The 13,491-nt window shown below is 39.5% G+C and overlaps 1 protein-coding gene across 1 annotated transcript in view; it reads right to left on the bottom strand.

The window, feature by feature from the left end:
- Positions 1-401: 401 nt before the first annotated feature.
- The window catches only part of LOC127788532 (protein FATTY ACID EXPORT 1, chloroplastic), a 30,812-nt gene continuing 17,722 nt past the window's right edge, over positions 402-13,491 (bottom strand). The window contains exons 4-7 of the mRNA XM_052316940.1: positions 1,073-1,119; positions 940-980; positions 731-839; positions 402-651 (exon numbers count right to left, since the gene is read on the bottom strand). Coding sequence (XP_052172900.1) covers positions 746-839; positions 940-980; positions 1,073-1,119 — 182 coding nt within the window. The 3' untranslated portion in view covers positions 402-651; positions 731-745. The remainder of the gene's footprint in view (positions 652-730; positions 840-939; positions 981-1,072; positions 1,120-13,491) is intronic.

The following is a 13,491-nucleotide window of genomic DNA, read 5'->3' as shown; positions in this document are numbered from 1 at the left end:
TGGTGAGCCAATGACTGCAAAGAAAGCTTAAATCTCCCTTAACTCTCTTAGATACTTCATACATACAGAAATGACACTATTTCTACACACACACACACACATATATGTATATATAAGAGAGGCAAAATTCTAATCTCACTAAGAAATAACCGGTCCAAATAACAATATGGGCTTTGGGCTATAGTATTAGAGGCATAACCCAACAGATAGGTTTGATAAATTTGGTTTAAGATTGGACTTCCCTGTACTGATTCGGAACTTTATTCTCACTTTCCAGTTCTCAAAGCAATAAAACTGGTCATAAATTCCAGAACCCAATTTCAAGATAACGGACAGCAACAAAGGAAAGAAGAAAGGAATTTGGACAAATGAAAAGAAAAAAATGCAATTTGGACAAAGTGTTAGCCAAGAACACAAGATATTTTTCATGAATTTGCACGTTAATCATATTAATCCATGTAATATTACACAATCATCACCTATCAACCTGTTCTTATTTGTGGGAAGTACAATCATGCCTAACAACAGACTGTTCTGCACTAATTTTCATTTTAGCAACATCTTCTATGAACGGAACCGATTTCTATAAGTAAACTGTTTCCCCATGGCATAGTCTTCACGTTCAAATCAACAAAAGCATCCTTTGGATTTCTTCACTCAATAATACCACTTTAAGCCACAGAGAAGGTCAAGAAAAATATGAATTCTAAACCTTGGAATCTGACCAAACCTGATGAAATTCTCATTATGACAGGGCAGCGTCAGATGCTTTCAACTTCTTAGGCGGTGGGTTCCCTCCAGCCACCACCACATAGGAATAGAAGCACAGCATTGCAGCACTGGCACCAATGAAGTCCAGAAAAACATGTTAACAAGATCGTTAAAGCAGAAAACTAAAGGATCTTCATAAAAACAAAAGTAGCGAGAAATATTAAGTACCTAATGAAAGCATAAAAGCCTGTAGGGAACAATTTCTTTGTCTGCATACACAACACAATGTATATAATCAAAAATAAAAATATAGAGAGTGAGTGAGAACTAAGACCAATGTGCTGCTGGTGATGTATAGTACCATGGAGTATGTCTGCATATTCTTCCAAAGAAGAACCGCACCAAGTGCTGCAAATTCAGAAATATAACATCCAAAATTAAACAGGTAGAACTCATTACACAAGATGGTAAAAGCAATATTAATTGTTTTTCCAATACAATGATTCATCATAGATTTCTTCAAATATTTCATCCCTTGCTTGTTAGACACAGATTATTGACTTTTTGAATTTTTCACCACTTAGCACCCACTTTTGTGTGTGTGTGTGTGTGTTGGGGGGTGGGGGGGGATGAATGAGATGGATGAAAAGAGCCAAATTTGTTATCTTTTAGGGCACTAGTGACATTGTATTATCTGCTGCCACATGTTTCTCATTTGCACTATCTCATGTTTCACAACCAGTCCCATTCCAAAAATATGAAAATACAAACACAATGCAACCTCATCTCAAGGGGAATCAACAAATTTCTCCCTATTTAATTTGGTAAAGGCCTATTCTAACCTATACAAGTGTGATCACATAAAATTATTCATGAGAAGCATGATTGCTTTAGATCTCATCTCAAAAGAAATGATACTCTTAGAGGGTATCATCTCCATGCCATATCTGGATGGGCACCTATGCCATATCTGGATAAACACAATACTCTTTGGATTCTCCATGCCATATCTGAATAAGCACAATACTCGTTGGATCATCCAACTATTCATCATGTCCAAGCATATCTTCCTTAATTTTTTTCTTAGTTAAATTCACACACATGCCAATGGCACATACATCCATTTTTTAGACACAAGCCAAATCCATCCATTATAGCTCATACTTCGTTAGAGTAGGTGGTGCAGTCCCTCAGCTAAGGCTCGGTCAGAAAGATGAAATGTAGCTTCTCATGTTTGAGCTATAACAGATGAACAAGACACTGTGAGCCAAGATGATGTCAGAGAAATAAAATATACCACAATAAAGACTAATGAGGAATAGTTAAAGAAACTGCAGAAGAAAACAAGGGCGAAGCCGGATTTGGCCAAAGAAAGGAGCACAGAGCAGATGTTTGAATGTTGAAGTTGAATTGACTTGGATTAGAAACTAACTACTCAACTGCTAGGGATATGCATTCAGACACTTGAGCATTCAAATAGAGAAAGAAATCATTCAAACTAAACAGTTCAAAGGTGTTGGGAGACAAGGGGTGTTCAACAGAACCAATGCTGAGAGCCAAACCAAACTAACCTTCCTAGTTCAGTCTAGTTCAATCCAGGTGAATTATTGGTTCAGTCTTAGGTCTCATATTGTAAGAACCAATCACTTTAGTTCAGTTCCCAGATTAGAAGCTCCTTCTCAATTCCAAACTTGAGAATCAAAAATAGTGCAATACCCAAAATTTTACATTTTTAAGAGCTCTACTCCTGTCATCAAGTGCTCCACCTATAACAGAGAATGTTTTTCTTCTTCAATGTGGAATGAGGAAAAAGAGAAACAAAATTGTAAGACACAACATATAGCCAACTGTTGATCTTCCTGCCTACCAATTCTTGACCCTCTGATTTTGCCACAGTACCAAGGCTTATCAGATGGAATCTTCCGTCCTTGCTCCTTTCTGCATCATTTATGGAGCTCTAAGTGTCCTTTTAGTTGTGAACTCTTTCACAAGTATATATATTTATAAATGGGTATTCTTATGAGTGAAGTCCATTCACCAGTATGTACATGAGTGTGTGCCAATGCATATTATGTTTGTAAATACGTTGAACTGAAGGCATTCAGATACTATCAACAGCCATGGTTAAAAAAGTGAAAATTTTACTTAATACAAACTTAATAGATTGATCAAATAATGTTTGTGCATTGAGCTGGTTTATGCTTCCCCTTGTGTGTGCCTTTCTATTTACTCTTCTTTGTTTTTCTCATGATTCAGCATACATACAATTGCATGTGAGAAGACTAATATGAAATTGAAGACAATGAGGATTATTTTATCTCTAGGTTGGAATTGCCAGTTGAAATACTTCTTTGATGCCAGATCAAGAATCTGTGGCTTCAATCTTTTTCAATTTTTAATATAATGAAATCGTATATCTAGAACCTTGCAAAAAAAAAAAAATAGTATATCAAGATCTAAAGATTCTAAACTGTCAAATAAGAACCCAAAAAGGATAACAATTCTTGCTTATACAAAGAGAACTTGGCAGTTGTTCAATATTATCAAAACTAGTTTCATGAGAGGCATTATATTCAACTCAGTTTCATGCATTTGAACCTTCCTTAATGAATGGTTCCAAATTAAAAACAGAAAAATGATGAGTTTCCAATCTCTGCTATAAAAATGACCTCAGAATGGTAGAGCAAGCATCTGTAAGTTGTCTGGGGCAAGTAATCAGCCTTTCATGACTATGTTTTGGGCCCAAGTTAAGTGGCTCAACACCATACAGACTTGCTGAAAATTTTCAAAATCTCTCAAGATCAATTTAGGTCAGAACCAAAGAGATTGGTCACTTTGGTTCAGTCCAGTTCTTCAGGATCCTGGTTCAGTCTTGGGTTAAAGATTTGAGAATTGATTAAAGCAGGATAATGTCACGACCCTTGGGTTATTTTAGGGTTAAAGCTGTAATTGGTTACATTGTTGGTTAGGAAATGCTATTAGTTCTGTTGTAGTGCACATGGTGCTGTTCCTAGACTCTACTTCTAGTTGAACAGCCTATAAATAGGCCATAGTATGTAGAGAAATGTATGCTGAAAGAATATAATGAATTCATAATTTTCCTCCCTATTTTCTCTCTCTGGTTCTTTCCTTGCTCTTCCTCATTTCTCTTGATTTCTGAACTATATCTCCCTCCAATTTCTTTTCCGTTCCTCTCCCCAATTCTTCCCATTTCCTTCCTAGACCCTAGCTAAACCCTAGGGTCGTGACATTTGGTATTAGAGACGTCGTTCCTCGGTTATGATTTCAATCAATCTAGACGTGAAGACAAGGCAGAGGCGATTACGGAAACCAGTAGTTCAGGCGAGGTCGAGCAGCGATTTTGTCCACATTTCAAATCTAAGTAGGAAGGAAACAAGGATTGATCGAAATCGAGATCCACTGGTGAATTCTGATGACTATTGGCTGTAATTCTAGTTCGGGATTTGAAGGCGAAGAAAACCGATCAATCCTTAACCGTGAATTTCCAGCGATACAGTCGAACTCTCGAGGAGCTTCAACGGATTAGATCGGCCAACATTTCCAATCTGATTCCGAAGGAACCAAGGGCCGATTGTAACCAAGCGAGCAAGCAACTATCGGTCGATCTTGGAAGGCAAAGCAAGAGGAGGACGTCCAGCCACGAATTTCGGTAAGTCTTGCTCAAGGTGGAAGGGCGAATTGTGGCCAGGTGATCTCTAACTTGATTCAGTCGAGAGCTGTAATCTGGAAGCGAAGTGTTGCGATTTTGAGCCAAGGCAGAGATAACGAATTCTGGTGGTTACGGAGCTTTGGTCGGTGATTGGGTGGCGAGAGTGACTCCAAGAAGATTGCAGCAAAGTTAGTGGTTCTCCAGGCCTTGGACGGTGATCGGGTGAGAGAAGAAGGCACTGAATCCAACGAGAAGGAAGTCGACTCGAAGGTAGAAGAGATGAACCAAAATTGAGCGGGCTAGGCACTCCAACCCAGCGACCAGTTGCAAGGCAGAATTGAACACAGATTGGAAGGTGTAGTTGAGCAAAGCAAGTTCGGATTTGAAAAGTGAAGCCGAGCAAAGCAACTTCGGCCCGGGAGTGAAGACAACGCAAGCCGAAAGAATTCCAATGGGATATCGAGTGGAATTAGGAGGCAAATCAAGAGCAGCAAATTCCGGGAATTCCGGAGACAGTGGCCGATTCAAGAATTTAGGGGAATCCTAAGCAGCGGTCGGTGAATGGGTGAGACGGAGGTGATCCTTGAACCACTTTGATTTCGGCAAACTTGCTGCATGTGGTTGAGGCTCGGAATTGGATGGAGAATAAAAGAAATGATTGCAACAAGTAACGCGAGAGGTGCTATTCAAGTCGATGCCTCAAAGGACTGCAACGGAGCAACTCCGTGACTTCCGGCCTCTCTTGTCCCAATCGTAAGAGGTTCCTAATTGAAGGCGAGGGCTGGGTCTATCACCAAGCAATTCATTTTGATCGGAAATTAGAGGCAGGTGGCTGGCTGGTGTGGTGAGTTTTGGCAGCAAGCAAGGCCAAGATATTCAGGTGATAGGACTCAGATTTGAGGCGTTGCGATTCAGATCTAGGTGCGCTACGGTGGCTGCCACTTCGGTGAGGTGAATCTAATTGGGCAACCTAGTAATCGGCCAAGGCAGAGGGGATGGGAATGAAACGATTGGAAACCAAGACAGACAATCTAGTAATTGGTGTCTAGCAACTCCAAGTGGAGGCAAGTTGCTATCGATCGGAGTGTGCGGCCCATTTGGATCGAGCCTTTAGCGGACTTAGGGAGGAAATTGCTAGATTAAGTCAGCAAATCAGCCAGCAGTTGCATGTCGCCTTGAGCAGGTTAGTTCAACAACCTAATGCTAGTCTTCCGATAAATTTCACTCCCAAGGCTTCATCGGCGCTAATTCTAACGACACCAAGATCTCGGCAAGGGCCTAATGATGCCATGGAAGCAAGGGAGAGGTTGGACGCAGAGGAGGGAGATGTGGTTAAAAGAGTTGGAGGAAGCCCTTCCACATCCCCAGCACCGCAGATGGCGATTCCTGCGTTTGAAAGAGATAGACCTAAATGGTCGATTAGGAGGTGCGAGAGGATGTTCTACCAATACCAAGTAGCTGAAAGGGAGAAAGTGCACATGGCTGCAGTTTATTTAGATGGAGTTACAGATGCTTGGTTTAAGAATTGGAGCCACGATAGGGTGGAATTGAGCTGGCCACAGTTTGTGATCGACTTGTGTAACCGGTTTGGAGAAAGGACCAAAACCTATGTTATTAATGGAGCATCTAAGACTGCTAATCAGGTAGTGCAAGAAGCTGATAAAGTAGCAGTGGAAAAGGAAGATGACGTACATTCAGCTGAGGCGGAGTATGAGATTAACAAGGTCATAACAATGGGAATAGTAGCTACAAAGAATGAGGAAAAACCTGAACTGAATAAGACAATTCTGAACTTCAAGAAAGAAAAGGCAGTTGTGGAAAAAGAAACTGAGGTTCTACAAGAGGAAATACTCGCTTAAAGTGTGCCTAGGGAATACTTCAACAATCAGCAAGTAGGAGGTTGGGGCAAACCTCTTGCTGATGAATATGGTAGTCCGCTCGATAGTGATGTTTCTAGGGTTCTGCGACAAGACCAGCCCAACTATGAGGAAGAATCAATTAATAAGACCAAACGTTGGGGTGATCTGGAGGAAGAAGAAGAGGAGGTGGAAGAAGAGAGTATTGTACCAGGCAACTTGCTTGGAACATCTCATACAAATGTCATTGGCATGGGCACACAAGACAAGACAAGACAAAGGTGACATTGCAGCCAGAAAAATTGGAAGTATTGTACAGATTTTTTCACATAGAGAGGTTTGCAATTATCTCTATGATTGGAAAAGATAGGGTTGCAGGACTGACAGCTCATTCAAAACCATTTTTAATGGCAATAAGAAAGAAGTCAATGGCTGAGATTGGTGTTGCAGCAGATCATAATACTATTATTGTTGAGAAAGGGGAAAAGAGAATGCAACAGCAAAGAGAAATACTAGAGAAGAACAAGAAAAGACGAAGCAGAAACCAATGGGTAAAGAGAGGCATTGGATGAAGTAACACCGGCTAGGTTGTAATAAGTTTCTTGAGGACAAGAAACCTTTCAAGGAGGGGGAATTGTCACGACCCTTGGGTTATTTTAGGGTTAAAGCTGTAATTGGTTACATTGTTGGTTAGGAAATGCTATTAGTTCTGTTGTAGTACACATGGTGCTGTTCCTAGACTCTACTTCTAGTTGAACAGCCTATAAATAGGCCATAGTATGTAAAGAAAGGTATGCTGAAAGAATATAATAAATTCATAATTTTCCTCCCTATTTTCTCTCTCTGGTTCTTTCCTTGCTCTTCCTCATTTCTCTTGATTTCTGCACTATATCTCCCTCCAATTTCTTTTCCATTCCTCTCCCGAATTCTTCCCATTTCCTTCCTAGACCCTAGCTAAACCCTAGGGTCGTGACAGATTAGTTCTAGGTTCAGCATGAACATGAACCAGTCTGGTTAAAAATTTGAGCCTTGATTAAAGTCAGTTCAATTCTAAGCTCAGCTTGAACATCAACCAAATTGAATTATGTACTGCCCTGACCGGTGTTGCAAGGTACGCCAACACTAACATAGAATCTCAGAGAGAGCAATATGACAGACTCAAAAAAAAAGAGGGGGGAAATAAAGGGCAGAGGGTGAAATTCAATAGAAATTTGAAAGGAAAAAATAAGATCTAAAAGGGAACAACAAAGAATACAAGATGTCTTGTTAAGTCCAATATTATTACCACTAAACACTAAATTCAAATCAAGGAGTAATGACCTCAGAGATTCAATCAAAAGACACAATTTTGAAGACTTTGTAATAAGATCAATTGACACAAATATCTTATGCCACGTCAAAGAGCTGTTTGTTTTAAGTCACACAAGCTTCCTGGAGATATGTCACATGCAAAAACAAATGGGTGTTCAAACACCAAGCTAAATACACCAGACAAGGTTTTTCTTGGACACAACAATTCAGTACAAAAAGCTCTTTTTTTAACACTTTATTCTTTCAAATGGTGCATGAGACAATTTTTGGTCAAATAAAAGCATTTACACGAAAAAGGTTGTGAGTCATCCCAAATGGATAAAGTATATAGAAGGTAAATGAAACTTGATCCAATAAGATAGCACTTTTTTATGTTAATTTCTCCCCTTCATATACTTTTTTTCTTGATGTTTCTTAATCAACAGTTAGAATGTAGACTAGAGCCACTAACACTTCAACTGCTTGAATCCATGAAACTGCACAAAGTCTTTGAAATGAGACATAAAACAAAGTGGTACTACAAATATCACACAAACATTCATGGCATGCATAATGGTGCACTGTGGAACCTTGGCATAGAATACATGACATAAAATACTTGAAGAAAATTTTTTAAAAGAGAAGTCTTACAAAAGTTACAAGTGAGCACAATGCATGGATAAATCAAGATGTAAGACTATCATTTAGGTCAACAAAAAGAGAATCATTTTAAATTTCCTATTTAACATTTTGTTCTTTGCTAATAATAAATTGAACAAAAAAGGGACAAAGCAGACAATTTTTAGAGGGAGCAAAGAATCTAGTCAATGACACAAATTCCAAGAGATTTATAGAAAAATTTCAAATCTAAATGCATCTGGTTGTTTAGAAAACAAATAAGCAAGTTGACTCTTGGCAGGGATATGCTCAAGAGATATGATCTTATACTTGACAAAAATCACAAGAGTGATGCTAAATATCACCAACTATAGAAAATTAACCAATACAACAGTTAACCAAACACTAGTCAACCTTATGTTTACTTTTGACATCATAAATGACATATCAACCCTTAATCCCAATAGGTTGGGTCGACTAGATGGATTCTAGCTTGCTAATCATCTCTATCTATGGCCATATCTTGTGTAAAGCACTTATAACTCATATCATGCCTAGGAGTCTCACACCAAATTTTATGTGTCTTCCTCTATCTCTTTTGCTGAAGACTAATTCCACTATACTTAGAGGAGCTTCTATTGGTCTTCTTCACACATAACCAAACTATTTTAATCATATCTCACTCATCTTATCTTTAATAGTGTCATTGTGACCTTATTACTGAATAACTTTATTTCTAATTTTATCTAATCTTTTATGGTAGCACGCTAATCAAAACATCCTCATTTCCACTACACTCATATTTTACACACCTTGGTGCTTTACTACATAAAATTATATCCCATGTAAGAAAACTAGTTCTATAGCCGTCTTATAAATTTTTCCTTTTAAATTCAACGAAATTGTACTATCACATAAAACACCATATGCAGTCTTCTATTTTAACCATCTTACCTTAACTCTATGGATAACATCCTTATTAATCTCTTCATCTTTTTGGATAATTGATCTAAGATATCTGGACTGATCATTTCTTAGGGTGATTTGATCTTCAAGTTACCATAACATCATCCATAGTCCACACTGTCAGATCGAAGATCTGGCGAAGGGGATTCTTCCACAATTAAGGAAGAATAGAGAATTGGCGGGAAGGGAGAGAACACGAGAATCAGAGAGAGAGAGGAAAAGAGAGAAGAGAAGAGAGAGAGAGAATTGGAGGGAAAGGATTTGTGGAATTAAACCTCACATAATCCCCATCCTTGCAAGAAGCTTCTTATTTATAGGAGATGGTTACAATCTAGAGAGTTTTTCTAACTAACTCCCTGCTGTGAGTTCCCAAGTGGCCATGTGCAGCTTGGGATCTAATTGCAGTTATACCAACTCCTAATTATAATACTAACCACCCATTAATCACAATCTTGCCCTCGGGCTATAATAACCCTCCTCCACTTGAATTATTTATTGTCCCCAAGAAGTCAAAGAAGACTGGCCACCCAGGGGTATTGCTAGAGTAGATCTGGTAAGTACTCCCAAGTGGTATTGTCCAGGTGCAGCTATATCCACTACACCAAAACCTGTGTAATAGGAAGAGAGTCCTTGTAAATCACTCTCGTGTCCAGCACTGCCTTAGGCTCCACCTCCACAACTTGGTCCTCCTTTAACTCTGGAACCCCTCTACTGACTTCTTCAGTTACTCCCACTACCTTCTTCAAGAGTGATACATGGAACACAGGGTGTAGCCCCACCCCTTCAGGGAGTTGTAGCCGGTAGGCCACTAGCCCCACTTTGGCAATGATCTAGAAAGGTCCATAATACTTGAGGCTAATTTTAGTTATAGGACCCTTATGGAATAGGTGTTGTTGGAACCTCTTGACTTTCAAATATACCTCTTCCCCTATTTCAAAGGCCATGTCCATGTGGTGTCTGTTAACCCCCTGTTTCATCCTCTATTGAGCCATGGTTAGTTCCTTCTTTATGACTTGCAATTTCTCTTGTCTTGCCTGTAGGTATAGGGTTAGTTGAGGTTTCAGTTGGGGTGTAGTACGTAACAATTGGAATTATAGGGGGGAGGATACTCAAATAATGCCTCAAACGGAGTCCTCTTACAAGCTGTATGGAAATTGGTGTTATCCCACCATCGAGCCAACAATATCCAACGACTCCAACTCTTGGGTTTCGTAAAGCATAGGCACCTGAGATATGTTTCCAAGCACTGGTTCACGCATTTTGTTTGGCCATCAGTCTCCAGATGGTAGGCTGATGACATTTGCAGCCCTATTCCCAACCCTTGGAACAAGGTTTTCCAAAACTGGCTTGTGAATATTTTGTCTCGATCTGAAACCACAGCTTTTGGTAGCCCATGTAGTTTAAATACCCCATCCATGAGTTTCCTCGCCACCTCTGCGGCAGTAAATGGGTGTGCAAGGATAATGAAGTGGCTGAATTTTGACAATCTATCCACTATTACCAGAATAGTATCAAACCCCTCAAACTTAGGCAATGCTTCAATAAAATCCATGGAAATCTGTTCCAGGCTTGGGAAAGTACTTCCAACGGTTGAAGAAGACCCAAATAGGGTACCTGTTCATACTTGCATCTTTGGCAGATAGTGCACTGCAACACATACTTAGTTACATCCTTTTTGAGCCCTGGCCAATAAAAGAGTTGCCTTACTTGGTGGTATGTCACGTTCAGCCCTAAGTGTCCTCCTATAGGGGAGTCGTGTAGTGATTGAAGGATTCCTCAGTTGAACATCTTCCCCTATAACCACCCTGCCCTGATATCTTAGCAATCCTCCCTTGAAGGAATAACCAATCTCCTCCTAAGGTTGTATTGCCAATTTGGTTATAATCTCCTTAATCCATGCAGTTTGCGCATAGTTGCTTGTTATACCTTGTACCCAATCCAGTACCGAGGTTGAGATGGTATGGCAGCTAGATGTGTCCTTTCTTCTTGATAGGGCATCCGTTACTAGTTTTTCCTTTCCCCTCCTATATTGAATAGTGTAGTCACATCCCATCAATTTGGTGATTCCCTTCCGTTGTAATTGATTGTGAGCTCTCTGTTGGGACAAGATCTTCAGACTTTCATGATTTGTCCTTATGATAAACTTCCTACCTTCTAGGTAATACCTCCACTTTTCAATTGCCATCAGCATGGCTAGCAATTCTTTATTGTATATGCTTAGGCCTTGGTGCCAAGGCTTGGCTCATGTATGACACTAGTTTGCCCTCTTGGCTTAGTACTGCTCTTATTCCCACGTCACAAGCATCAGTCTCCAATACAAATTCCTTAGAGAAGTCAGGTAGAGCTAAAATTGGGGCTTGAGCCATGGCTTTCTTTAGCCTCTCAAAGGCCCCTTCTGCCTCTGTACCCCAATGAAAGTTATTCTTCTTTAATAGGGTTGTGAGAGGCTTACTTATCACTTCATAGCCTCTGATAAACCTCCGATAATAACCTGTGAGTCCTAAGAATCCCCTTAGCTCCTTTAGGGTCCTAGGCTTAAGCCAGTGCTCCATAGCTACCACCTTCTAGGGATTTGTGCTTGTTGGACGAGAAAAGAAGATTCAAATAAATTAAATGATAGGAGAATTATCCTTGTAGGTTATCTGGTTGTTATATTATTGTATTTAAATTAGTTTAAGTTTATTTTTATCTGTTTTATCTCCTAAAGTTTAGGAGATAGTCTTTCCTAGTTTTGAGAATTAGATTATTCCAATCCTTTCCTACTCTATAGGAAAGAGATAGAGTTGTATCCTATATATATTTCCTATCCTTCTCAGTTAATATCAATCAAGCATTCTGTTTTGCTCGTTTCATGGTATCAGAGCATCAGGCTTGATCAAAAACTGTATAGTTATCATTTTTCTCATCTCTCAAGATCATGGCTGATGTTCACCAAAACCCTACCCTAACGGAGGCATCCGCTACCAGCTCTCCAGGTCGTCTTCCTTCAACTGGTCCGGTTTCCTCTTTTCCAAATCTACCAACTACGTCAATCGATAATCATCCTCTACAAATTATTCACCATAAATTGAATGGTAGTAATTTTAGAGAGTGGTTCTAATCTGTGCTACTAGTGATTAAAGGGAAAGGAAAATCTGGCTATTTAACCGGTGAAATTCCTGCTCCTCCTGCTGCAGCCACTACCTATGGCACTTGGGAGGCCGAAAACTCAACCATAATGGCATGGTTAATCAATTCTATGGAGCCTCGGATTGGGAGAACTTATCTATTCCACAAAACAGCCAAGGAGATTTGGGATTCGGTTCAGGAGATGTATTCCGACTTAGAGAATTCATCTCAAAACTTTAAAACAAAGTCAGCCATTAGAACAACCAAACAAGGTAACTTAAGTGTTACAGAATATTTTAATGTTTTGGTTGAGTTATGGCATGAAATAGATTTGTTTCATACCATTAGTTGGGAATGTACTACTGATAGCATGAAGTATAACAAGATGATTGAAAAGGATAGGATATTTGACTTTCTCTATGGGCTTAACACTGATTTGGATGAAGTAAGAGGTAGGATTTTGGGCACTAAACCCTTCCATCTCACAAGGAAGTTTTTGCTGAAGTAAGAAGAGAAGAAAGCCGGCGAAAGGTAATGCTCAACTAACTCGATAATCCAAATCTAACCCATCAGAATTCTACTCTTGCAACTGTTAAACAGGGAGACAATTTTTCAAAAGGGGTAGGAAAGGAGAAGCAGTGGTGTGACCATTGTAACAGACCCTACCATACAAAAGACACATGTTGGAAGATCCATGGCAAACATGCCAATTGGAAACCTAAAAACAAGAGAGAAAACACCCGCACAGCATATGTAGCTGAAACAATTGGAGAAATTGGAAGCAAAATTGATCTGAATCTAATAGAAGAACAGATCCAGGTCCTTTACAGACTAATAAACAAAGGTATTACCCTTGCTAGTCCTTCTACTCATCAACCCATTGCATCAACAATCCAAAAAGAGAAAGGTACCCCTCATTTTTCTCTGATATCACAAAAACTTCCTAAGGATGTTTGGATAATAGACATGGGTGCATCTGATCACATGTCCAGTTCCAAAAGACATATGACTGAATACAAGCCGTGTGATACATTAATTGAGGTTAAAATGGCCGATGGAACAACCTCTCCTACTCTAGGATGTGGAATTGTTTGTCTTTCGAAACTACAACTTAAATCAGTATTATATGTCCCTGGATTGAGTTACAATCTATTGTCAGTTAGTCAGCTCACTAATGACATGAACTGTAGAGTGATATTCTTCCCTTCCTACTGTTTATTTCAGGACCAAGCTTCGGGGATGATGATTAGCAGTGCTGAAGCTAAGGATGGA

The sequence above is a fragment of the Diospyros lotus genome, chromosome 13 (assembly GCF_014633365.1).
Source record: "Diospyros lotus cultivar Yz01 chromosome 13, ASM1463336v1, whole genome shotgun sequence".
Classification (NCBI taxonomy): Eukaryota; Viridiplantae; Streptophyta; class Magnoliopsida; order Ericales; family Ebenaceae; genus Diospyros; species Diospyros lotus.
This window is presented reverse-complemented; position numbering and strand designations above follow the sequence as displayed.